Here is a 27,609-nt window from a genome sequence, read left to right as displayed (position 1 = left end):
GTGGAAAAGTATTTTGGATTGAAGCACTGATGCCTAGAAGGTGGGATTTGCTTCACCAAAAGTCGAGGGGCAGCAGGAGGGGAATGAAACGAAAGAGTAAATCGCAAGATACATTAACTGGGAAAACTTTGCATGTACACTGATGCCCCAATCAGAATACTGGGACAAGGGCTGCAATGGAGCCTGGTGCATTTGATTTATGCAAATAATGCAGCTGCCTAACCAGAACGAAGGGTGAAAGAGAAGCAACAGCTCTGGTGTAAGGTTGTTGGAGTTGCCCCAACAAGAATTTTAAAATGTTCTTCCTGCATGCTTTTGCCGAGTTCCCCACCATCTGTTTCCTTCTTTCTCTCTTTTGCCAAGTCTGTTGGTGTCAGTGAAGGATTTGTATGGTACAGTCTTCCTCTTGAAGCATATAGAAATTACAGGATGTTAGGTCTCAACATGCCACCACTTTATTAGCTAAGAAAGTTCAGTGAATTTCATTTCATCTGCGTGAGGTTACTATGGAAATTGTAGCTCGAGGGGAGCTGATGTAGGGTTGTGTCTGGTTATCTTTACAGGACCCTGAAGGCTCGAAAGCAGTTAAGTTGATCCCTTTGGAGTTGGCTGACTACTACTTCTTGCTCACTCAGTAAATGTTCAAATAATGTGAAGTTTAATGAAAATCTAGAGGGCTTCCATTTCTGGGCGTTTGGTCATTCTCTAAGCTGATACTAGCACAGGAAGTAATTTTATTTTAATATAAGACCTAAGTTGATTGAACTAACTTCATTTTATAAATAACATAGATCATTGGAGTATTTTATCTCTTGTAATAACTAAATAGTATTGTAACACACAAGCACTGAGGCCTACTTAAGGGAAGTAGGGATAGATTAGTGAGAAAAAAATGAAGCGACAACATGGAGAGAGAGAACTGGGACAGAATAGATTTTAAAAAATTCATTCATGGGATCCAAGTGGTAATGGCAAGATCAGCATTTATTACCCATCCCTAATTGCCCTCAAGAAGGTCATGGTGAGCCACCTTCTTCAACTGCTACAGTGAGGTGAGCAAAGAACAATACAGCACAGGAACAGGCCATTCGACCCTCCAAGTCTGCGCTGATCATGATGCCTGTCTAAACTAAAACCTTCAGCACTTCGGGGGTTAAACCTATGTCCCCTAGTAACTGACTCTTGCACCCTGGGAAAAAGCTTCTGACTATCCACTGTCCATGCCACTCATAACTGGTACAACTGAGTAGTTTGCTAGGCCGTTTCAGAGGTCAGTTAAGAGTACACCACACTGCTCTGAATCTAGAGTCACATATTGGCCAGACTAGGTAAGGATGGCAGTTTCCTTATCTAAAGGGCATTAGTGAACCAGACAGATTTTTACAACACTCCGGTAGTTCCATGGTCACCATTACTGATGCTAGCTTTTTATTCCAGATTTATTTAATTAACTGAATTTAAATTCCCCAGCTGAAGTGTTGGGATTTGAATTCACATTTCTGATCCAGTAACATGCCTAATATGCTACCATTCCCACCAATATATTATTTAGATTCACAATTAGGTCCAAAATGATGGAAAACACAACAAATTAAATGCCAAAAATCCACTTTTTCAGAATGGGGCATGCTTCCAGAATTTCCAATATTAATAAAAAAAATTCAGTACAGCATCAGAGGGTTGTGAATCTTTGGAATTCTCTACCCCAGACTGCTGTGGAAGCTCAGTCATTGACTATGTTTAAAGTAGAAATTGACAGATTTCTAAATACCAATGACATAAAAGGATACAGGGATAGTGTGGGAAAAAGGCACTGAAGTGGATGATCAGCCATGATTGTACTGAATGGCAGAGCAGGCTCAATGGGCTGAATGACCTACTCCTGCTCCTATGTTCCTATAAAAGGTAAAAAGAAATCTTTTCTGCTTCAGTTAATAAAATAGATATTTGGCTGATCCCTTCTTGTGCAACCTCTAGCTAAGTCATTGATTGTACAGTATTCTTACTTTTGACTGGCATAATACTTGAAGCCAAGAGCTGAGCAGGCATCTTCCATCGACACAACTGGATTCTCTTCAGCATCAAGTTCATGACTAAAAAAAGATAGGCATCAAAACAGACAAATAAAATTACCAAAAAGAAAGCCAGGTCTGCCAAATGACCATTTAAAAGGAACACTTACTCAGATTCAAACTTGATTTTCATACACTCCAATTAAAATAAAGGATTAAAGAAGGAGAATCATAATCGTTTTTAAAGTAAAATTATCTAGAAAAATGATTCCATTACTCACAGCAAGGGACATTTCCTGTTCTCTGTAGTGAAATTGTGATTGTGCTATAAAGAACATATATGCAATTTTATAATAATTACAGGAAATCACTTTCACCATGGTTTAGAGAATCCAGAAAATTGCAGATTTCAAAATTTTCAGATGTCACAAAACTTGGAAGTATTGTGAATTGTGAGGAGGATAGTGATAGACTTCAAGAGGACATAGAAGGCTGACAAGGGATTTGATAGAGGTGTTTACAATCATGACAAGTCTGGAGAGTAGATGGAGAAATGGTTCCCACTGGTGGAAGTTTCGAGAACCAGAGGACACCAATTTGTGATTGGCAAAGGAACTGAAGGTGACATGAGGAAAAACCTTTTTACTGAGTGGTTAGGATCTAGAAGCACTGCCTGAGAGTCCTGTGGAAACTTTCAAAAGGAAATTGAATAAGCACCTGAAGAAAAAAAAATTGCAGGGCTACAGAGAAAGTGCAGAAAAGTGGGACTAGCTGATTTGCTCTTGCAGAGAGCCGGCACTGACACGCTGGACCGAATGGCCTCCTTCTGTGCTGTAATCATTCCATGATTCTATGGACAAAATTGTACCGTTGGCCTCAGGACCCCGATGTCAGGACCAAATGAGAGTCCCGAGCCCACATTTTCCGGCAGCAAGACTGGCTATGCAATCTTCTGAGAGGGCAGCCTCCTAATTGGTTGCCTCCAGGCTCGCCGTCTTGGCGAGGTCCCGATGCTGCAGGCCCAGAGGATCCCAAAGCCAGTTGACCACTCAGAGCGAAAGGGAAATCGGTTATTGGCACGCGGAACCTCTGACTCCAATGGCCTCCCTGGCCTGCCACAGGGAGTCCGCCTCCACTGAGCTAGCCGCTTCTGCACTCAGCACGGAGTTGCTCCACCAGCGGCAAAATCACGCCTAATTGGGCCTTAGCCATCGTAATTGGCTGCCCGCTGCCATGCTGGGCATGCCTCGGGGAGTCCCGACAGAGCTCCACCCTATTTTCCCAGCTCCCTTTGTCTCTAAGCCCTCCACAACGGGGCTGGGAAAATTTAGCCCAATCATTCAATAAGAAATGTTTGGTTGGAGAAATGTTAATGCAGTTCTCCAAGGGTTACTGGAATTATTAAAAGAATCATTGACATAAACTATGATGGGCTCGTCAATATATTTTTTAACTGTGTCAGGAAGAAAATAAGATCCATTTTCCAACACTAATATTAATTAGCATTATTAAAATCTCATCAGTAATAGATCTGTGCAGGTAACAGAGCCGTAAACCAGATTACCTCAGGAATTCTTGGCTAATCAATCTTCCCGAATAAACAGCCAAGATCATCCTTTAACTCAAAAAAAATGTCAGGATCAATTTATGGCCACAGAACTACTGTTCAGGATTCTCCCATCATGAGCAAAAGATGTGTTGCAATTGTTAAACGTTGCATTTATAATACTAGATCACTCTGTTGTTCTGTAAAATTGCTCCATTGTCCTGCTTCTCAATGTTTTCTTTGTTGATTGCATAACCATAAATAATTTCAGGTACAGAGACTGAAGCAAATTTTGGAGAGTGTTACTATATTTGCCAACAAAAAGAACTGTCGTGAAATCCACTAATACATGATTTAAGCATTAACTTCATCTATTCACCCTTAACACATATGCAAGAGCTAACATCTTACTCTGCATTTGCCATTCCTTTCACCTGTGTTTTATTCTGACCATGACCAATTAGACATCACGTGCTCAATTTTCATTCTTGAGTTTACATTTCATAGGGCATGAAGATGAAGTGAGCGTAAATAGGAGCTCAGTGGTTATTCACCTTCTCTTCATCTTTACCGGTCTAGGTTCTGATGGATCATCCTCCTCCTCATCTTCACTGATCTGACTCTTTCTTGCTGCAACATCAGTTTTTAATGCTTTGCTGGAAGTTTTAGGTGGATCTGCTGGCACAGTAAATCACAAATAATTAGGATGAACCATTTTAAATATTTTTCAAGACAGGGTTTTTGCTGTTCAGATGCACAGCATGCTACTAACTACTCTCCTGGTGGCACTCATCCTAGCGACATGACTTTAAATGGTTCTAGACTACAACTTAAGCTTTCTGTAACATGTTAATCTTTGAATGCAATCACGACCAGAAAGATGCCTGCTATTCTGCTCAATCTCTGTGCAAGTGCCTTTTTAATATGTATTTGATCAACTTGTTTATTATAGAGTAGATATAGTGCACATTGCATTATTACTAAACTGAAATTACTTTATGATGCACAATGTGAAGAGGAGGTTTCACACGCCTTTAGTACTACAAATGCAAAGCTATCTTTATAAGAGTCAAAATTTAGCTTATATACGGTTAGTTGTTCAGCAGCACACTTTTTATTTTAAACTTTATTCTTTTGGTTGTGTGGGTTTTATCTCTACAGAAACAAACTTGGCTGGACTCAGTTGAGCCTGGTTCAATCAAATCCTGACCATTTTGTTTGCTAAAAGAAACAGTCCCACAGCAGAAAGGACACAATGTACAATATACATTGCAGAACAGACGGTGAGCATGAGATACCATACACTGCTGCAGATCAATACATCATGGTGGCTTCATTAATAAAAGTAGTAAGTGTACCACAATTTAATGCAGAAGATGGCTACCTCTAGTTATTGACCATTTACACAAGCATAGGTAAACATCAAGGTACAGATGTCCTTTAGATGTAATCGACAATGTTATGTCTAGACTAATGTTGCTTGTTGCAGTTAAAATGCAAAGATCTGTACTCAGCTAGGGTACATTAAAAAAAAATCACCTCCCTTTACTACAACCGAACACGAACAGCTGAATACCATCTTAATTTCTGTTAACACTTTGGAACACAGGAGCAGGAGTAGGCCATTCAGCCCATCGAGCCTGCCTGCCATTCAATATGATCATGGCTGATCATCCACTTCAATGCCTTTTTCCTGCATGATCCCCATATCCCCTTACGTCATTTGTATTCAGAAATCTGTCAATCTCTGCTTTAAACATACTCAATGAGTGAGCTTCCACAGCCCTCTGGGGTAGAGAATCCCAAATATTCACAACCCTGAGTAAAGATATGTCTCCTCATCTCTGTCCTAAGTGGCTTCCCCCTTATTTTGAAATTAAGTCCCCTGGTTCTGGACTCCCCAACCAGGGGAAACATCTTAATTGCATCTACCTTGTCTATCCCTTTAAGTATTTTGTAGGTTTCAATGAGATCACCTCTCATTCTTCCAAACTCGAAAATACAGGTCCAGTTTCCCCAATCTCTTCATCGGACAGTCCCGCCATCTCAGGAACAAGTCTAGTGAATCTTCATTGCACTCCCTCTATGGCAATAATATCCTTCCTAAGGCAAGGGGACCAAAACTGCACACAGTACTTCAAGTACTCTAAGCCCTAACCAAGTTTCTATGCAATTGAAGCAAGACTTCACTACTCCTGCACTCAAATCCTCTTGCGATAGAGGTTAATATACCATTAGCCTTCTTAATTGCTTGCTGCACCTGCATGTCAGCTTTCAGCAGCCAGGTCCCTTTGTACATCTACACTTTCTAATCTATCATTTAAGAAATACTTTGCACATCTGTTCCTCCTACCAAAGTGGATAACCTCAAATTTTTCCACATTATATTCCATCTGCCATGTTCTTGCACACTCACTAAGTCTGTCCAAATCTCCTTGAAGCTGCTTTGCATCTTCCTCACAACACACATTCCCACCTAGTTTGGTGTCATCCGCGAACTTGGAAATACTACATTTGGTCCGCACATCCAAATCATTGATACAAATTGCGTGCAGCTGGGGCCCAAGTACTGATCCCTGCGGTACCCCACTAATCACAACCTGCCAACGCAAGAATGACCCGTTTATTCTTGCTCCCTGTTTTCTGTCTATTAACTAATCCTTAATCCATGCCAGTATATTACCTCCTATCCCATGTGCTATAATTTTGCTAACCAATCTCCTGTGGGGGACTTTATCAAAAGCCTTCTGAAAATCGAAGTATACCACATCCACCATCTCCCCTTTATCAATTCCGTTAGTAACATCCACAAAAAGCTCCAACAGGTTCATCAAACACGATTTCCCATTCATAAATCCATGTTGACTATGCCCAATCAGATCATTATTATCCAAGTGTCCATTTATCACATCCTTTAGAACAGATTTTAGCATTTTCCCACCAACTGATGTAAGGCGATCAGGTCTGTAATTCCCCGTTTTCTTTGTTCCACCATTCTTAAATAGTGGGGTGACATTTGCGACCTTCCAATCTGCAGGAACCGCTCCAGAATGTATAGAATTTTGGAAGATGATCACCAATGCATTCACTATCCATAGCTACCTCTTTTAACACTCTGGGATGTAGAATATCAGGTCCTGGGGACTTATCAACCTTCAGCCCCATTAATTTCTCCAATACGACCTTCTTACCAATACTAATTTCCCTCAATTCTTCATTCCCCTTAATCCCTTGGATCTCTAATTCAGAGAAATTTCTTGTATCTTCCTCAGTGAAGACAGACACAAAGTAATCATTTAGCTTCTCTGACATTCCTCTATTTCCCATTATAAATTCTCCTGACTTTGCCTGTAGTGGACCCACATTTGTCTTCGCCAAACGTTTTCTTTTTACGTACCACTAGTAGCTTTCACAGTCCATTTTTATATTTTTGCTAGCTTACATTCATATTCTATTCTCCCTTTCTTTATCAGTTTCTTCGTCCTCCTTTGCTGTATTCTAAAATCGTCCCAATCCTCAGGTTTTTACTACTATTTCTGACAACTTTATAGGCCTTTTCTTTTAAACTTATACAATCCTTAACTTCTGTTGTTAGCCACAGTTGACTGCCTTTACTTTTGGGGTTTTTGTGCCTTTAAGGTCCTGCAGAGGGAGTTTAGGGAGTTAGGTAGAAAGTTAAAAGACAGGACCTCTGGGGTTGTAATCTCGGGATTACTCCCTGTGCCACGTGCCAGTGAGGCTAGAAATAGGAAGATAGTGCAGCTATACACGTGGCTGAACAGTTGGTGTAGAAGGGAGGGTTTCAGATATCTGGACCATTGGGATCTCTTCAGGGACAGATGGGACCTGTACAAGAAGGACGGGTTGCATCTAAACTGGAGGGGCACAAATATCCTGGCTGCGAGGTTTGCTAGCGTCACTCGGGAGGGTTTAAACTAGTGTGGCAGGGGGGTGGGAACCAGAGCAGTAAGACAGCAAGTGAAATAAATGAGGGGGAACTAGTAAATAAGGCCAGTAAGACTAAGAGGAAGAGCAGGCAGGGAGATGTTGTGAAGCACAGCAGGACTGGTGGTCTGAAGTGCATTTGTTTCAATGCGAGAAGTATAACAGGTAAGGCAGATGAACTAAGAGCTTGGATTAGTACTTGGAATTATGATGTTGTTGCTATTACAGAGACTTGGTTGAGTGAAGGACAGGATTGGCAGCTAAATGTTCTGGGATTTAGAAGTTTCAGGCAGGATAGAGGGGGATGTAAAAGGGGTGGGGGAGTTGCATTACTTGTTAAGGAGAATATCACAGCTGTACTGCGGGACGACACCTTGGAGGGGTCATGCAGCGAGGCAATATGGGTGGAGCTCAGGAATAGGAAGGGTGCAGTCACGACGTTGGGGGTTTTCTACAGGCCTCCCAACAGCTAGAGGGAGGTAGAGGAGCAGCTATGTAGACAGATTTTGGAAAGATGTAAAGGTAACAGGGTTGTAGTGGTGGGTGATTTTAACTTCCCCGATATTGACTGGGACTCACTTAGTGCTAGGGGCTTGGATGGGGCAGAATTTGTAAGGAGCATCCAGAAGGGCTTCTTGAAACAATATGTAGATAGTCCAACTAGGTATGGGGCCATACTGGACCTGGTATTGGGGAATGAGCCCGGCCAGGTGGTCGAAGTTTCATTTGGGGACATTTCGGGAACAGTGACCATAATTCCATAAGTTTTAAGGTACTTGTGGATAAGGATAAGAGTAGTCCTCGGGTGAAGGTGCTAAATTGGGGGAAGGCTAATTATAAGAATATTAGGCAGGAACTGAAGAATTTAGATTGGGGGGCGGCTGTTTGAGGGTAAATCAACATCTGACATGTGGGAGTCTCTCAAACGTCAGTTGATTAGAATCCAGGACCGGCATGTTCCTGTGAGGAAGAAGGATAAGTTTGGCAAGATTCAGGAACCTTGGATAACGCGGGATATTGTGAACCTAGTCAAAAAGAAAAGGAAGCATTCGTAAGGGCTGGAAGGCTAGGAACAGACGAATCCCTTGAGGAATATAAAGACAGTAGGAAGGAACTTAAGCAAGGAGTCAGGAGGGCTAAAGGGGTCATGAAAAGTCATTGGCAAACAGGATTAAGGAAAATCCCAAGGCTTTTTATACGTATATAAACAGCAAGAGGGTAACTAGGGAAAGGGTTGGCCCACTCAAGGACAGAGAAGGGAATCTATGTGTGGAGCCAGAGGAAATGGGCGAGGTACTAAACGAGTACTTTCAATCAGTATTCACCAAAGAGAAGAACCTGGTGGATGATGAGCCTAGGGAAGGGAGTATAGATAGTCTCAGTCATCTCATTATCAAAAAGGAGGAGGTGTTGGGTGTCTTGCAAAGCATTAAGGTAGATAAGTCCCCAGGGCCTGATGGGATCTACCCCAGAATACTGAGGGAGGCAAGGGAAGAAATTGCTGGGGCCTTGACAGAAATCTTTGCATCCTCATTGGCGACAGGTGAGGTCCCAAAGGACTGGAGAATAGCCAATGTTGTTCCTTTGTCTAAGAAGGGTAGCAAGGATAATCCAGGATATTATAGGCCGGTGAGCCTTACGTCAGTGGTAGGGAAATTATTAGAAAGGATTCTTCGGGACAGGATTTACTCCCACTTGGAAACAAACAAACTTATTAGCAAGAGGCAGCATGGTTTTGTGAAGGGGAGGTCGTGTCTCATTAACTGGATTGAGTTTTTTGAGGAAGTGACGAAGATGATTGATGAAGGAAGGGCAGTGGATGTTATCTATATGGACTTCAGTAAAGCCTTTGACAAGGTCCCTCATGGCAGACTGGTACAAAAGGTAAAGTCACACAGGATCAGAGGTGAGCTGGCAAGATGGATACAGAACTGGCTCGGTCACAGAAGACAGAGGGTAGCAGTGGAAGGGTGCTTTTCTGAATGGAGGGCTGTGACTAGTGGTGTTCCGCAGGGATCAGTGCTGGGACCTTTGCTGTTTGTAGTATATATACATGATTTGGAGGAAAATATAGCTGGTCTGATTAGTAAGTTTGCGGACGACACAAAGGTTGGTGGAGTTGCGGATAGTGATGAGGATTGTCAGAGGATACAGCAAGATATAGATCGGTTGGAGACTTGGAGATCTGGGCGTACAGGTCCACAGGTCACTGAAAGTGGCAACGCAGGTGGATAAGGTGGTAAAGAAGACATACGGCATGCTTGCCTTCATCGGTCGGGGCACAGAGTATAAAAATTGGCAAGTCATGCTGCAGCTGTACAGAACTTTAGTTAGGCCACACTTAGATTATTGCGTGCAATTCTGGTCGCCACACTACCAGAAGGACGTGGAGGCTTTGGAGAGGGTACAGAAGAGGTTTACCAGGATGTTGCCTGGTCTGGAGAGCATTAGCCAAGAGGAGAGGTTGGATAAACTCGGATTGTTTTCACTGGAACGACGGAGGTGGAGGGGCGACATGATAGAGGTTTACAAAGTTATAAGCGGCATGGACAGAGTGGATAGTCAGAAGCTTTTTCCCAGGGTGGAAGAGTCAGTTACTAGGGGACATAGGTTTAAGGTGAGAGGCGCAAAGTTTAGAGGGGATGTGCGAGGCAAGTTCTTTACACAGTGGGCGGTGAGGGCCTGGAACTTGCTGCCGGGGGAAGTGGTGGAAGCAGGTACGATAGCGACGTTTAAGAGGCAGCTTGACAAATACATAAGTAGGATGGGAATAGAGGGATACGGTCCCCGGAAGTGCAGAAGGTTTTAGTTTAGGCAGGCATCAAGATTGGCGCAGACTTGCAGGGCCGAATGACCTGTTCCTGTGCTGTACTGTACTGTTCTTTGTTCTTTAAGGAATGTATAGTTGCTGTAAACTATGTAACATTTCTTTAAAGACTATCCATTGCCTATGTCCGGTCATATCTTTGAATGTATTTTCCCAATCTACCTCAGCCAATTTGCCGCTCATACCTTCATACTTTCCTTTGTTTAAATTTAACACCCTGGCTTTCGACTGATCTATCTCACTTTCAAACATAATGAAAAATTTTATCATTTTATGGTCACTCATCCCTAAAGGTTCTTTTACAAACAAGATTAATTAGCCCTTTCTCATTACATAATAATGGATCTAAACTAGCCCATTCTCTCGTCGGTTCCTCAACATACTGTTCTAGAAAACCATCCCTAATACACTCCAGAAACCCGTCCTCCACAGCATTAGTGCTCATTAGGTTTACCCAGGTTCACCCACGATTACTCTATTACCCATGCTATATGCTTCTTTAATCTCCTGATTAATACCATGCCCCACACTACCAGTCCTGTTTGGTGGCCTATAAACAACTCCTACCAATGTTTGCTGCCCCTTGCTGTTTCTTCACTCCACCCAAACAGATTCCACATTTTGTTCTTCTGATCTGAAATCCTCCCTTATTTATGAACTGATCCCATGCCTTACTATCAGCGCAACACCAGCTCCTTTTCCTTTTTGCCTGTCCTTCCTAAATCGAATATCCTTGAATATTCAGTTCCCAGTCTTGGTCACCCTGTAGCCATGTTTCTGTTATGGCAATTAGATCATACCCATTTACCTCTATTTGGGCCTTTAAATCATCTACCTTGTTGCGAATGCTGCGTGCATTCAGGTAGAGCGCCCTTAACTTTGTCTTCTTGACATTCTGCATTCGAAGCCAAGTTGATGCTTGCCTTTGTTTCGCCTGCCTTCCAATGTCACTTGCTACTTTTCTACCTCCTGTTACCAGCTTTACTTCCTTCCAATTTGAGCTACGCCTCAGGTTCCCACCCCACTGACAAGCTAGTTTAAACCCTCCCCAACAGCACCAGCAAATCTCCCTGCTAAGATATTAGTTCTGGTCTTGATCAGGTGTAGTCTGTCCATCTCGGACAGGTCCCACCAGCCCCAGAAATCTGATGCCCTCCCTCCTATACCAATTCTCCAGCCACGTTTTCAATCGATCAATCCTCCTACTTCTATGCTCACTCGCACGTGGCACTGGGAATAATCCTGAGATTACTGCTTTGGAGGTCCTGCTTTTTAACTTCCTTCCTAACTCCCTAAAATCTGTTTTCAGGACCTCATATTTCTTCCTACCTATGTCATTGGCACCAATGTGGTCCACAACCTCTGGCTGTTCACCCTCCCCCAGAAGGATGTCCTGCAGCCGCTCTGCGACATCCTTGACCCTGGCATCAGGGAGGCAACATGCCATCCTGGAGTAAGGTTTACTGCCGCAGAAACGCCTGTCTGATTCCCTGACTATCGAATCCCCTATCACTATTGCTCTTCCACTCTTCGTCTCCTCTCCTGTGCAGGTGAGCCACCCCTGGTGCCACAGACTTTGCTCTGGCTGCACTCCCATGAGGAACTAGTGATCTCACCAGTATCCAAAATGGAAAATCGATTAGCAAGTAAGATAGACTCAGGGAACTCCTGCACTGCCTGCCTGGTTCTCTTAGACTGCCTGGCGGTCACCCATTTCCTCTCTGCCTTCATGCTCCTAACCTGCAGTGTGACCACCTCACTAAACGTGCCATCCACGTAGTTCTCTGCCTCGCAGATGCGCCAGTGACTCCAGCTGCCACCCGAGTTTCAAAACGGCACAGTGGCGCAGTGGTTAGCACCGCAGCCTCACAGCTCCAGCGACCCGGGTTCAATTCTGAGTACTGACTGTGTGGAGTTTGCAAGTTCTCCCTGTGTCTGCGTGGGTTTCCTCCGGGTGCTCCGGTTTCCTCCCACAGCCAAAAGACTTGCAGGTTGACAGGTAAATTGGCCATTATAAAATTGTCCCTAGTATAGGTAGGTGGTAGGGGAATATAGGGACAGGTGAGGATGTGGTAGGAATGTAGGATTAGTATAAATGGGTGGTTAATGGTCGGCACAGACTCGGTGGGCCGAAGGGCCTGTTTCAGTGCTGTATCTCCAAATCAAATCAAACACGGAGCTCATGCTTCTGCAGCCGGTGATACTTCCTGCAGTTGTGTTCGTCTAGGACATGTGGTGTGTCCATGACTTCTCACATACTGCAGGACGTACATTCCACTTGGCCAAGCTGACCTGCCATACCGTAACTTACATTTTTTTTGAATTCAATGAGAAGTAAAATAACTTACCAGTTACTCTCCAATCAACTTCTTCCCCTGTACTGAAGAGAGAGGCAGGTACTGGAGGCTGAAAAAAGGTAGAAGGAAGAAAGGAGTCCCTCCCTCACGCACCGAACTCCCACTTTACATTCTGTGCACTTAAATTTATTTTCTTCTTAATTTATGTTGCCCTCCTTACAGAACTCCCTCAATTACCAAACTCCCTTCTTCACACTCTGTGCCCTCCAGCAGCACTCAAGGCAGACAAGCAGCAATGAGAGTCTGGTGAATTTATACTCTGAAAACAATGCTCTGTCAGCTCTGCTACAGCTCAGAAACCAGTTTAAGCTAGCTACCTAATTAACTAGCTTCAGCTACTCTCAGAGTGTTAGCATACCCCGGTTTAAAACTGCAAGAAACCTAACTTACCTCTTAACTGAAACAGGAATTTCAATTAATTGCAGGATGTAAACAAAACAAAAACTTGTCTTCAGAGATTAACCCTTAAAATTCACTCACTTACCAAACTCCCTTCTTTACACTCAGTGCAGACACTTAAGCATCCAGAAAGAAAAAGAATGCCAATATAGACCACTGCAACAGGAGATGTGAGATTCTAAACTGAATTTCACTTGCCCATCTTCAATCTACCCATCCAAATAAAATTTCTTGTAAAATCAACTATGCACACCTGCTGGAGTATACTAAGACAATGTTGACAATACCAACCTGATTGAACTGTGGAGATTCTTCCACTGGATGCACATCCTTTGCTGTTGCCTCCATCACATGGTTCTCTCTCATCAGAAGCACACTCAGAAGAACTCTCATCAGCAGGACTCCGGCAGATACTACTTTGCATACCTGTTGAATGCTTAGTCTCATTTCCTAAATTTAGACTTATATTATTGATCATACTGACAACCTCTCCATAACTAACTTCATTACACGCAGTCGTACTTTCTCCATTTGATGCACTGATTGATTCTGCTGACAGCAAAGTCCTGAAATTTTCATCAGCATTGTTTTCAGTATTACTGAAAAATTCTTCTGATTCATCTACATTTGCACATGATGAATCCTTCCCAAGATCACCGTCTTCAGTACAGTCCACAGACCATCCTTGATCTACCCAATACTGAAACTGCTCACAATATTGCCAATACTGTTCAGTGTAAAATTGTTGCCACTGATCTTTAATGTCAAGACAGTTCCATGGTGCAGGTGCATCTTCTGACCATTCAGGATGTTTGCCCAACCAATTTTCCCAAACAAGACCCTCACCATACCAATTCCAATATTTTTCCCAATCCGTTTTGGAATCTAGCTCAGAGGATGCTGCTCCTTCACACGAATGATTAAGGTCACTATGTTCTACTTCGAAATCTGTTTGCTCTTCAGTCAACTTCAAGCCAGTGACATCAGAAAGGACATCTAAAATCTTGTCCGGGCATTCTTTACAAACCTCAGGCATATCTTCAATGTATTTGTAATTTGCTTTTTTCTTTTTGGATCTTTTCTGTGAAACAGTGTTCGTCTTGTAAAAGAAAAGGTTACAAAACGTTTATTCATTTAAATTCAGTGCAGGTAATGTAAATATTTTAAGTCTGTGCCTTAGTTTTGAACTTCAATATTGTACATTTTATGTCTAAAGTTACTAAAACAGTACATTAATTTTCTAATTTTAAAGTATTAAACAACTTGTTTTGGTTTGTCAGACTGCTGTATAGAAAAATCTTTTGTCTCAGCTGTAATGGTAGTTGGGCAGGGAATTTCAGCAGAACCTCATCATTAATTTATTATTTTGTTCATATGATCACATAAAGATAAAAGTTTTGGTGGGAATTTTTGCCACAGGTTTGAAGACAGAAAGACTTTGTCTGAATGATAATGCACCAAATTATCTGCATGCAATGTCTAATATTAGAAGATCTCTCAAAGTTGTTGATGATCTTTCATTATAGTCCTAATATGCTGGATGGATATGTGTATAATAAATTTATATTGGGAATTTAAAAATAAGTTAATACCTGCAGAAGTTCTCTCATAAACTTAAGATGTAAATTATAACAGAATGTCCTCACCACTGGCTGTCGAGAGGTTGATGAACTACCAAACTGGAGAGGTAATCCCATATTTGCCATCAACTCTGCCTCACTATCCAGTCCACTTTCCTCCTGTGTCTCTACAGTATTAAGGGTGGGTTCATCATCAATATTCAAGTCTTCGTCACTCTTTTCTTCCTCTTGAATATCTATAAATAGCAATTAGCAACTGTATTTATTACACATCTAAACAAGCTCATGTTAAAATAACATTAGCCTCTGTTCAACATTCCAAAGTGTCTACATTCATTTTCAGTTGTTATAATTGCCAGAAGCTGTGATCCAAGGCCTGATTATCAGAGCATTGTATGTGCATTCACATAGCAAACCAGGAAGTTAAAAGCATGTAAAATCCTTCACTTTTATTTTAAATTTTCAGACAGTAAAATAAATCTATGACTGTATTAAGATAGAAGCTAAAATAAAGATAAACAAACTTATAAAAAAAAGATTTTTATATTATTAAAAATGTGGAATTTTTATTAATTGTAGACACTTCTGACATTTCACAAGGATAAAATTAGCATTACAAGACCAATAAGGGAGTTTAGCCATAATTATGAACTTGGTATACCGTTAAAAACCCAGTCACACTTCATTCAACTTTTCCTGGGGTTTTTACAGCGAGCCTGGTACTAAACAGCCAGTATAGGAGAGCTATATTCAAAATGTCTTTGAATATATTACCTTGTGGTTCCCACAAATCAATCAGATTGCAAGCAGGTGACAGACATTCAGAACAAATCACATGGTCATATGCCAAGCATATTCTATTAGGAGCATTACAATTATGTGCACAAGATATAGGTGGGGGAAACGATAACCTAAGTAATGGTCCATAAATGAAAATTTCACACATCATCATCCACCTGCTCTGCTCCCAATTTGTGCACTTCTTGCATCCCCCATTTCCAGTCAGGCCGGTGGCATATGTGCAGTGGTTAATATTTAAGCTTGTGCTGTTTTCACAAAGGCAATAAAAGAAAACCAAACACTGAAAAGAGTGAATTTAGTGCAAGTGAAATATCTCTGAAAATAAGCAAATGCCTCAACCCAAAAAGCTTAATTACATGGAAGTTAAAACTATAAAAGGTAGTTAATTAAATGGGTGTCAACAATTGTCCAAGCTCAAAGTACAAATGGGAATGGTCATGCCATCAGCCTAATAGAAGATTTTAAAAAAGGATTTCTGTTGGATATTGTTTAGTTTACTTCTACATTACCACTACACAATGTGCATTTTATTTATAACACACACTTCACTTTTAAACTCAAACCTCGAGATGTTTCAGGGAATTCTGCAGTCCAAGCCAGTCTTTTCACCTATCCCTAAAGTTTCAGCTCAAATACTACAGCACTCAGAAATTTCCTATAATTGTAGTAATGCAAGTGAGATGTCAAGTACCGTTATTATTTAACATAATGCTAACAGAAGCACATTCCAAAACGTCATTCGGATATAGACAATTTTTTTTCTAAAAAAGCTCAGTAGAGACACGACTAAAAGTAACTTTCAACACAACCAAATATTTAATACTGTACCTTCATTATCTTCATTGTCATAACATGTTTCCTTTAATCCCATCCGATAAAGTTCCCAGTCACTGCAATAAATTCAATAGGAGCCAACATCACACGTAAAATACAGTGTAGGTACACACTGAAATGGTTTTGGAATATCTCATTTCTAATTTAGACATTATCATTGTTATTGACTGCGCACACATTGTGTTATTAGATCAGTTCAGTGACATTCCAAGGAGTAAACGAAAGTGTTAATATAATTGGAGATGATGATGTTAGGAATAAATAAAATATTGGATATATGGTAGATATAGAGAGAGAACGATATTCCAATTAGAGAGACAAAATGAGAAAAAATGTCCTTAAAATGTTGATATAATTGGATATAATAATGCTAGGGATAGTTACTTTGAATTTCTGAGATATGGAGTGGGACTGACATCATAGCTCCGTGGAGAGCCGGCATGGACTCGATGAGTCGAATGGCCTCCTTGTGTGCCATAAATGATTCTGAATTCTGCACTTCCATCCAGACCCCTCAACCTCTGAGCCCTGGCAAAAAAAAAAATGACCCTCAAGTGATACCTAAACTAGTTGGTTCAGCTTGACTGAAGCCCTGTGTAATACTGTTCACTGTTTCCCAAAGCAGACATCTTACTGCATTGGGAAGCCAGTACAGACCTCACATGCCTCAGTTTGTGTGCAGCAATCTGGTTTTATTAACTGGGGTAGGGGTGAATTCAGTTTCCATTGGAGGGGCAGAGTAGCAGCTGAGGTATCCTTAGAGATTGTTCAGAAGAATCAGGGGATCGGCTTAGGATTGAAAGGTCCACCAAGAATTTCAGCCTAGCATATGGAGCTGTGGCTCAGTTGGTAGCGCCCTCGCCGGAGTCACAAGATTCTAGGTTCAAGTCCCACTCCAGGACTTCAGCACAAAAATCAAGGCGACAGAGAGGTGAGATCTTTCAGATGAGATGTTTAACCAAGGTCTCATCTGCCTGTTTGGGTGGATGTAAAAGATCCTATGGTACTATGTTGAAGAAAAGCCTTTCCTACATTGCAACGCTGTAAAGCGCCTTGAGACGTCAGTGGTCGTGAAAAGTACTATATAAATGAGAGACTCAAATACACAACCTTTTGACAGATGGGTCTGCTGATTGAACCCAGACACATTTTGTATATCAATATATTTAGCAATGCATAGCTTCAAATAGAAGCTACAATAATGCAGGGTGGATTTCACAACACAGGTGGTAACACAAAAAACAAACAAACATGCACATATAGCTATTTGAAAAATCAGAATTCCAATTTCATTTCTGCACACTAGGGGCTGAATTTTATCAGCGCATCGAGCTCCAGGGTGGCACGCTGTGGAGTCGGCAGCCTTCCGACACAGAAGTGCTGCCACACAGCCCCCGCGATATTACACGTGGGGGCTCATTTAAATGGAGGGAGTGGAGCAGCCGACCCCGATGATGTAGAGGGGGCGGCCACTGCCTCCCCGACGTCCGCGGCACAGTGGCGCAGTGGTTAGCACCGCAGCCTCACAGCTCCAGCGACCCGGGTTCAATTCTGGGTACTGCCTGTGTGGAGTTTGCAAGTTCTCCCGGTGTCTGCGTGGGTTTCCTCCGGGTGCTCCGGTTTCCTCCCACATGCCAAAGACTTGCAGGTTGATAGGTTAATTGGCCATTACAAATTGTCCCTAGTATAGGTAGGTGGTAGGGAAATATAGGGACAGGTGGGGATGTGGTAGGAATATGGGATTAGTGTAGGATTAGTATAAATGGGTGGTTGATGGTCAGCACAGACTCGGTGGGCCGAAGGGCCTGTTTCAGTGCTGTATCTCTAAACTAAACCATGCAGGCGCCATTATTAACGGGCTCCAAGCCCTTCAGGTAAATTTAAATATTTAAAGCACAGTAACAAAATTCTATTTCAAATAAAAATTTAAAACATGGAGGCCCTTTCCCAACCCCCACAAAATGTTTTTACTGTCTGATGTCTTTTGAATGTATTTTAGTCCCAGCACAAACTTCCCCTCCGCAACCTCACAGCTCCAGCTACCCGGGTTCAATTCTGGGTACTGCCTGTGTGGAGTTTGCAAGTTCTCCCTGTGTCTGCGTAGGTTTTCTCCGGGTGCTCCGGTTTCCTCCCACAAGCCAAAAGACTTGCAGGTTGGTAGGTAAATTGGCTATTATAAATTGCCCCTAGTATAGGTAGGTGGTAGGGAAATATAGGGACAGGTGGGGGTGTGGTAGGAATATGGGATTAGTGTAGGATGAGTATAAATAGGGGGTTGATGGTCGGCACAGACTCTGTGGGCCGAAGGGCCTGTTTCAGTGCTGTATCTCTAAAACTAAAACTAAATTAGCTCTTCAATCCCTTTCCACCTTCCCAACGGCCAATGATTACTGATTTTCACACTCCCCCGCTCCCTCAGCCCTGCTAATTTTATTCCTCCCCCTCCCTGTCAGCGTTCCGAAGGCACGCGAGTTGCGGCCGGTTGGCCGTAAAATCAGCGTGGGACAGCAGCCATTAGCAGTTAAGTTAATTTGAATTTTAATTATCCTCATTTTAATATTTTAATGAAGGCCCTGTTGCTAAGGGGCGGGGGGGGGGCCGTACTGAAGCCTCGCCGCTGCTAATATCCGGCGGGGTCTTCTCGGCGTCATGGGTCGCTGCGGGCTGCTCTCGCTAGCATTTTACGGGCCTCCCCGCCACAATCCACGGCGTTGAGGGGCTGGTAAAATTCAGCCCTAGATGTTCCTGAAGGTGCAAACAGGCCAGAACACAAAAACATTACTCGTGGCTTTGGGTGAGGCACTCAGCCCCCACTTTGTTAAAAAAAAAAGCTGCCAGCAGGAGTGATGCAAGGCATAGTTTTCAAAATAAGGTCTGCAAGAGAATCACATTTCCGTTTGTCACTAATTTTTGGTGTTTTTTTTTATTAGGTTACTAAGATGTTATTTACTTGGCTCTACACTAATTAATACTTTTTGTAATGATCGTACTATTTTCTTCTGGGTAGGTGAAACCGTCTTTAAAATTTAAGATTGAATCTCCATCTAGAAATATTTGCAGGAAAAGTATGTGAGACACTGATGCAACTTAAAGGTCCCCAAGCACATTTTAACAAAACTTTTTTTTTTAAAAGCTTACATTGCCAAAAACAAGTTAAACTGCCATCTTCCAACCTTTACTGAAATGTGTTTGTTTAAAATCTTATGGTTCAGATTGGCAGAGCAACAAGAGAAACTGGCAAGAAATTTTACTACTTTATTTAATACATTAATTATAAATAATCATTGCTGTTCAGTTTCACAATAGGCTTTCTGAAATCAGCAAAACGTAAAACTGCAATTAGTGGTAAACAAGCAAACAGCCAAAACTGAAGCAGTCACCTGTCTTAAAATAGTCATCCTGAACTTGTTAGAAGAGTACATCCAGTTATAAAGATTCCTATCAATTATATTCTATTCAGGAGTATACACAGTCATAAGACACCTTTTAAAATAAAATCTGGATGAAAGCCAGTTTAGAAATTCCAGATCAGGACTTGTGCTACACATACCTTCAAAGTGAATGCCAATATTGTTCTCCATGATTTATCACACAGTTTTTTTTGGTAGTGGCACAATGGCGATAAGAAACTAGGAACAGTGAAGCAGCAGAGAGATTTAGGGGTCCATGCACAGAAATCACTAAAAGTTAGCGAACAAGTACAAAAATAATATAATGGAATATTGACCTTTATCTCAATGAAGCCGAAATACAAAGGGAGATTGATGAAATTTTGTTGGACAAGGGTAGTAAGGGTTATGGAACCAAAGTCGGTAAATGGAGTTAAGATGCAGATCAGCAATGATTTAACTGAATCGTGGCACAAGCTTGAAATGCTGAATGGCTTACTACCCGTTCCTATCCAATGATATTTACGGAAGTAAGCCTTTGGTTTAGTAGTAGCATTTCTGCTGGAGTCAGAGAGTGAAGGGTTCAAGCCCCACTACAGGAAACCGAGGCAAGTGGAGACTAAAGTATGGTCTCTAAATACTGGATAAGCAATGGAGTATTGACTTCTGAAAAAGTGACCACTGGCTCAGTGGTTGTAATCCCACCTCTGAATCAGAAGGGTTGAGCTCGGGTCTCACTGCAGATAGCTGTGGTGAGCTGAGACTGGACTACCAGTTCTGAATCCAGCCAGGTACTTACATCCGACGGGTGCGGGTTTCCGCTATCATTGTAAGAGAGATAGTGAAATGCTTTACCCTTAGTTGCAGGCCACCTAACAGAAAGTATTCTGAAGATAAAAACCACGAGGAAGCCTGATGAGTGGCTCAAGAATCTCATGTGCGAGACTTGAATTAGGATCAGCCTTACAGCAAACATAACAGATGAAAATTTACATTTGCCCGTTATTGTTCCTGCACGTTTTGTGTTCAATCGTTAGTTCACCTATTTATTCAGTTCAACTTTTGCTTTGAATTTCTACTAGTGTCATCACCAACTAGGCAAAGAAACAAAACACTCACTGTGGAGCAACTACTGCTAATAGTATACAAATTGATGGTGCACTGATACCCCAATCTGAGATCACAAGGCAGGCTCTCCTTGCCACCAGTTGTCTGCTTGTCTGTTCCAATGAGTTAATGCAGCCAAATCAAACTTACTGCATTTCTATAGGTCACCAATGGGGGTAATAGCACCTTGGACCAATTGAATTGCTTATTTAAGTGCTGACATAGGGCAGGTCAGATGCTAGTGCCAAGCTCTGTCAACTAATCCATCGTAACAGAGGCAAAGGTAGGTGCAACAGGCTTGTTACCAGACTGCAGTATGGGAGATTTCTGACAGTCCAAGGCTCCATCCCTTTCTTCACCTGTTTGTCAAGTCATATCAACTGACTCCTTTTATTTCATTCTTATTGCTGGTAAAATCAATCATTTCCAGACTCAATTAAATAACTGTTCTCCTTCCAACTATCACAAAATGCATCTTAGTCAAAACTATCATCCACATCCTATCTAGCACTTCAGCAGAGTTCCTTCATTACCACTGACACCCCACAATGTCTTAATGCATGAATTAGAAAATTCTTGCCCTCATTTGAAAGCTTCTCCTTTCCTACCTCTGCCACCTCCATCAAAACTACGTTACAACACGCTTCCTCCACTCTTCTGCCTCTGCCCTTTCCTTGCATCCCTTCCCTCCACCTTTAGCAGCAAAGCCTCACACCTAAACCGAGGCCCTGTCTGCTCTCTCAGGTCTATGTAAAAGATCACATGGCACTATTTAGAAGCAGAGCAGGGCTGTGTCCTGGCCAATATTTATCCCTCAATCAACACCACAAAAACAGATTATCTGGTCATTATCACATTGCTGTTTGTGGGAGCTTGCTGTATGAAAATTGGCTGCCACGTTTCCTACATTACAACAGTGATTATACTTCAAAAGTACTTGAGTGCCTTGAGATGTCCTGAGGTAATGAAAGGTGCTATACAAATGCAAGTTGTTCTTATATTCCCTCTCTAAATTCTTGTCTCAAGACCTCACCCAAAATTCAAAATCCTTAGTATAGAAGTCTATGAGTCTAAGTTGCTACAGTGCAAACGATCATCAGGAACCATGCAGGAGTGATATAAGTATATTTACATATATGTACAAAATGACTAATAAAAAAATAAAATTACATTGTAAAATAAAATCTGCAGAACTCTCTACCAGTGGAGGACGAATCCACATAAATCATAAACAGCAAATTTCAGCCAAATTTTTATAAACCTCATTGGAAATATTTATATATATCACAAGCAAAAGTTTGTAAAGCCTTTACACAACAAGTTACTTTAAGAGTGCTGCGAAGTTTACATAGGCAAATGTAAAGAGGTAAGCTGTGCATAGAGAATCAGGTGGGTAGACAGGGAAAGTCAAATACACTACAGCTCGATTTTGCTCCCTCAAAGTTTCACCCGAGAGAGTGCATATTTTCAGAACTTCAGCAACGTCTTGTGATGTTGACTCATTTCATTGTTCTCATCAATCTTTTTTAGCCAGTGAGCGCTTTGGTAGCTGGCTCAGGTAGCAACAATTGTGGGGATCCAAGAACCACAAGAAATAGATGCATCCTTAAAGCATTCATTTGTTCTATTTTGCTGCCATTGTTGGTATCTACACCAAACAGTCATCTGAAATGCAGTACATCTGCATTTCCCTTACATTGTGCAGTAATCTATTTGATACCAATAATTAGTGTGTTGGGCACGACCAGAGGAGGTAGTGAACAAATGTATCAAGAAAGGGTTGATGAGGGTAATGCAGTTGATATGATGAATATGGACTTCCAAAAGGCATTTGATAAAGTACCATACAATAGGCTTACCAGCAAAGTTGAAGCCCATGGAATAAAAGGGACAATACCAGCATGGATATGAAGTTGGCTGAGTGACAAAAGAACAAGGAGTAGTGGTGAACAATTGTTTTTTGGACTGGAGGAAGGTATACAGTTGTCTTTACCGGGGTTGGTACTAGGACTACTGCTTTTCTTGATATATTAATGACTCAGACTTGGGTGTACAGGACACAATTTCAAAATTTGCAGATGACACACAGACCTGGAAGTATCGTTAACTGTGAGGAGGATAGTGATAGACTTCAAGTGTACATAGGCTGATGTAATGGGTGGACACGTGTCAGATGAAACTTAATACAGAGAAGTGTGAAGTGACAAATTTTGGTAGGAAGAATGAGGAGAGGTAATATAAACTGAAGGGCACAATTCTAAAAGGGGTATAGGAACAGAGAGACCTGGGGTATATGTGTACAAATCAGTCGAAGGTTGACAAAGTGGTTAAAAAGACATACTGATCCTGGGATTTACAAATAGGGGCATAGAGTACAAAAACAAGAAAGTTATGTTATCAAACACTGGTCCTGCATCAACTGGAGTATTGCGTTTAATTCTGGACAGCACACTTTAGGAAAGATGTGACGGCTTTAGAGAGGGTGCAAATCCCAGGGATGAGGGACTTCAGTTTGTGGATAGATTGGAGAAGCTGGGTTTGTACTCTTTAGAGAAGGCAGAGAGGAGAGTTGATCGAGGTATTCAAAGTCTTGAAGGGTTGAGACAAAGTAGATAGATAGAGAGAAACTGTTCCATTGGTGGAACAGTCGTGAACCAGAGGAGACAGAATTAAAGTGATTGGCAAACATAACCAAAGGGGACATGAGGAAAAACATTTTTAAACACTGCCTGAGAGTTTGGTGGAGGAAGACACAATCGTGGTTTTCAAAAGGAAATTGGATAAGTACGTAAACAAAATTTTTTTTACAGGGCTACAGTGTAAAGGTGGAGAAGTGGGACTAGCTAAACAGATCTTGCAGAAAGCCAACACGGACTCAATAGGTAGAATGACCTCCATCTGTGCTGTAACCATTCTATAATTCTACGTATTAACCTCGGAGTCTGAGATGTATAAAAGAACCCCAATAGTGATTAAAAACAGAAAGTGGTGGAAATACTCAGGTCTGACAACATCTGTGAAGAGAGAATGCAGATGCTGCCAGACCAGCTGAGTATTTCCAGCACTTTGTTTTTGTTTCAGATTTCCAGCATCCGTGGTATTTTGTTTTTATCCCAATAGAGAATGGTTGGTTAAGTAGATTCTCCCCAAACATTTGGGTCTGTCCAAAAATTTCATTCCTTCCTGTCATCCGTTTCAATAGCAACAAAAACAAGAGTGAACGTTCAGTGTCGTTAGAAGAACCTGAGGAGGAGTGGTGAAAGTAATGAAACTAATGCAAATGTGTTATGCCATTGCGTTGCAGTAACACGGCAGTTAATTACTATTCTTACTGCATGAGAAGTGACTTCTGCATCAAGGGGCGGGTGAAGTCTTCGTGCATTTCGGCTTACATTATGGTTTTTATATATCGAAAATCCGTGTAGTTTGGAAAAAGCTAATGAGGAAAAGCCGCTAATCGGGACAGAACAGGAGAGCAATAATCCCGACCGCGCATTAACTTCAGCAAAACCGCGGGATTGACTTACTGTACGTAAGCCCTGCTGCAGTAGCACTGGATCCGCTCCGTCTCCTCGCTGAAACCTTCCAAAAAGAGGGAAATTTCCGCCACCATACTCCAGCTCTGACACATGTCTCTCATCTCAGCGCGGAGTAAACACGCTCCCGCTCACCAGCCAGCAACTGCGTACACTTCCGGCAGACGAGGCCGCTATTTCCGGTGACTGAGGTCAGTCCGCGTGCCCCGCCCGGCGCCAGACTCTGACCAGCCTCACCGGAAGTGCCCAATGCGCAGCTGCGGCTGGTGGGCGGGGCGGGCTCCATGGCGGGGCCCGAGAGTGTGGCGGTTCGCGCGTGACAGCTGGAGCCTGTGGTGGCGCAGAAACTGGGAGCCGAGGCAGATAACAGGCCCGGGCTCAGGAGGCGGGAGACGCCGGCGACAGCGGTTAAGTTATTCCTTTAACGGCACATTCCTCAGTGGTGAATGATGGAGTAGCTTATTAGAGGAACGCCGTCACAGGGTGAGTGGGCTGGTGGGGAGATTCGGAGGGAGAGGAAGGGATTGTGGAGAGCGGGGGTTGAGAGTGATGGAGGGCAAGTTGAAGTGAGGAGAGTTAGAAGGTATTGTTCATAACAAGGAGTAAGACATAATCCTTCATTACTCTGCCCAAATAGCGACAGATAGGTCAAGTAATTAATTCTCTGTTATATATCTCTCTTTTGCTTTGAAGTTTGAACTGGGACGAATAAATAAATATCAAAAGGATATCATCGCAGTAATTCACAATCAATCTGATTAGGATTCAAAGATATATGTGGGTCTCTGTGTCCAGGTGCTCTTATGATATTGCACTTCACAGTGTTCCAATCTACCATTCACGCTTCCTCCAGGAGTTACTGAAAAGGTTGTTTTTGAAATATTGGCTGGAATTTTACATGTCCAGCTCCCACCCCGAGCAGGCTGGTGGTGGGGTGGGGGAGAGTGGGTTTGCAAAATTGAGTAGGAGGCGGGAGGTAGCTTTACCAACACCCTCCCACCTCTTATGCAGTTTTGAGGGACAGCAGCAGCGCGAAACGACCCGCCCGTCCCAGGCCAATCAAAGCTCTTATGTGGCCAATCAATTGCTACTTAAGGGTCTCCTCCCACCTGGTATTTAACAGCAGGCGGCTGAGGCCCCCAGGAGGCTGTCCAATAAGACATGGTGGCATCCTTGTGGACTGGGGGTGTGGGCCCTCCTGATTGGGCACCCTGTGCCCTGCAAAGGGCCTGTCCAACATACCCCCCTCTTGCCTGGTCAGGGCCAGGCTGATTGTCCCTGGCAAGACCCCTGACACCCTTTTTCCGGACCGGTGTCCCTCTTGCTGTTGCGGCAGGGTACAGTCTCAGCAGTGGTCCTTGCTCCCAGAGGAGCTGCTGGCCCGCTGATTGGTCAGCAGCTCTTGGAGGTGGGACTTCCTGCCCCAAAAGCAGAAGTCCTGTCCAAGGCTAGTTAAGAGCCTGGGCGATGTAAAATCATAGCGTGGCTCCCAGGTCTGGCCCTGCCCACTGTAAAATTCTAGTCATTGTGTTGGCATCACAGATGCCAGTCTTCAGCCAATTCGATTCACTCCACATGATATCAATAAACGACTAAAAGCACTGGATACGGCAAAGGCTATGGGCCCTGATAACATTCCGGCAATTGTACTGACGACCTGTGCTCCAGAACTTGCCGCGCCGCTAGCCAAGTTGTTCCAGTACTGTTGCAACACTGGCATCTACCCAGCAATGTGGAAAATTGCCTGGGTATGTCCTAGACACAAAAAGCAGAACAAATCCAACCCGGCCAATTGCCGCCCCATCAGTCTACTCGCAATCATCAGTAAAGTGATGGAAGGCATCATCAACAGTGCCATCAAGTGGCACTTGCTTAGCAATAACCTGCTCAGTGACGCTCAGTTTGGGTTCCACCAGGGCCACTCAGCTCCTGACCTCATTACAGCCTTGGTTCAAATATGGACAGAAGAGTTGAACTCCAGAGGTGAGGTGAGAGTGACTGCCCTTGACATCACGGCAGCATTTGACCGATATGGCATTAAGGAGCCTGAGCAAAATTGGAGTCAATGGGAATCGGGAAAAACACTCCACTGGTTGGAGTCATACCTAGCGCAAAGGAAGATCATTTCAGCCCCAGGACATCACTGCAGGAGTTCCTCAAGGTAGTATCCTAGGCCCAACCATCTTCAGCTGCTTCATCAATGACCTTCCTTCAATCATAGTGTCAGAAATGGGGATGTTGGTTGCTGATTGTGCAGTGTTCAGCATCATTCACGACTCCTCAGATACTGAAGCAGTCTGTGTAGAAATGCAGCAAGACCTGGACAATATCCAGGCTTGGGCTGATAAGTGGCAAGTAACATTCATGCCACACAAGTACCGAGCAATGACTATCTCCAACAAGAGAGAATCTAACATTCAGTGGCATTATGGTTGCTGAATCCCCCCGCTATCAACATCCTGGGGGGGTTACCATTGACCAGAAACTAAACTGGAGTAGCCTTATAAATACCGTGGCTACAAGAGCAGGTCAGAGGCTAGGAATACTGCAGCGAGTAACTCACCACCTGTCGTCTCAAAGCCTGTCCACCATCTACAAGGCACAAGTCAGGAGTGTGATGGAATGCTGTCCTCTTTCCTGGATGGGTGCAGCTCCAACGACACTCAAGAAGCTTGACAACATCCAGGACAAAGCAGCCTGCCTGATTGGCACCCATCCACAAACATTCACTCCCTCCACCACCAACGCACAGTGGCAGCAGTTTGTACCATCTACAAACTGCACTGCAGCAACGCACCAAGGCTCCTTCGACAGCACCTGCCAAACCCGCGACTTCTACCAACTAGAAGGACAAGGGCAGCAGATGCATGGGAATACCACCTCCAAGCTACACACCATCGTGACTTGGAACTATTATCGCCGTTACTTCACTATCGCCGGGTCTAAATCCTGGAGCTCCCTTCCTAACAACACTGTGGGTGTACCTACCTTACATGGATTGCAGTTCAAGAAGACGGCTCACCACCACATTCTCATGGGCAATAAATGCTGTCCTAGTCAGTGACGCCCACATCCCATGAACGAGTAAAACAAAATCTGCAATTTTACATACGTTGCAGCATAAGCTATGGCACGTTTATTTATCCTGTGCTCTTGTGCTATCTCGAATCACTTAAGGACTTACTACACTGGGAATGGAAGGCATCAGAATTTTGACAGGTAAGTGGTCATTCCAAATGAATATGAATGTTATTTTTGAAACTGAGACTTAAAGTT

At 42.8% G+C, this 27,609-nt stretch overlaps 2 protein-coding genes across 8 annotated transcripts in view; one reads left to right on the top strand and one right to left on the bottom strand.

Annotated features, from left to right (window-relative positions):
- Window positions 1–24,546, bottom strand: part of tgs1 (trimethylguanosine synthase 1) — a 79,280-nt gene extending 54,734 nt beyond the window's left edge. For 4 of the 7 annotated variants that reach the window (XR_010975056.1, XR_010975057.1, XM_068031851.1 and 1 more), the window contains exons 1-6: window positions 24,325–24,546; window positions 16,296–16,357; window positions 14,733–14,902; window positions 13,378–14,185; window positions 4,113–4,236; window positions 2,007–2,093 (exon numbers count right to left, since the gene is read on the bottom strand). Coding sequence is in view for 5 of the 7 variants with exons in the window: in XM_068031851.1 (XP_067887952.1) it covers window positions 2,007–2,093; window positions 4,113–4,236; window positions 13,378–14,185; window positions 14,733–14,902; window positions 16,296–16,357; window positions 24,325–24,437 (1,364 nt within the window). In the remaining 2 variants the exon portion in view is untranslated. The remainder of the gene's footprint in view (window positions 1–2,006; window positions 2,094–4,112; window positions 4,237–13,377; window positions 14,186–14,732; window positions 14,903–16,295; window positions 16,358–24,324) is intronic. The other 3 variants (XM_068031850.1, XM_068031849.1, XM_068031848.1) reach the window with 3 other exon arrangements.
- A 41-nt stretch (window positions 24,547–24,587) lies between these two features.
- Window positions 24,588–27,609, top strand: part of tmem68 (transmembrane protein 68) — a 51,149-nt gene continuing 48,127 nt past the window's right edge. Inside the window, exon 1 of the mRNA XM_068031853.1 lies at window positions 24,588–24,816. The gene's annotated coding sequence lies outside the window, so the exon portion shown is untranslated. The remainder of the gene's footprint in view (window positions 24,817–27,609) is intronic.

The sequence above is a fragment of the Heterodontus francisci genome, chromosome 5 (genome assembly GCF_036365525.1).
Source record: "Heterodontus francisci isolate sHetFra1 chromosome 5, sHetFra1.hap1, whole genome shotgun sequence".
NCBI lineage: Eukaryota > Metazoa > Chordata > Chondrichthyes > Heterodontiformes > Heterodontidae > Heterodontus > Heterodontus francisci.
Note: the sequence above shows the minus strand (reverse complement) of the source record. Positions and strands in the feature narration are given on the sequence as shown.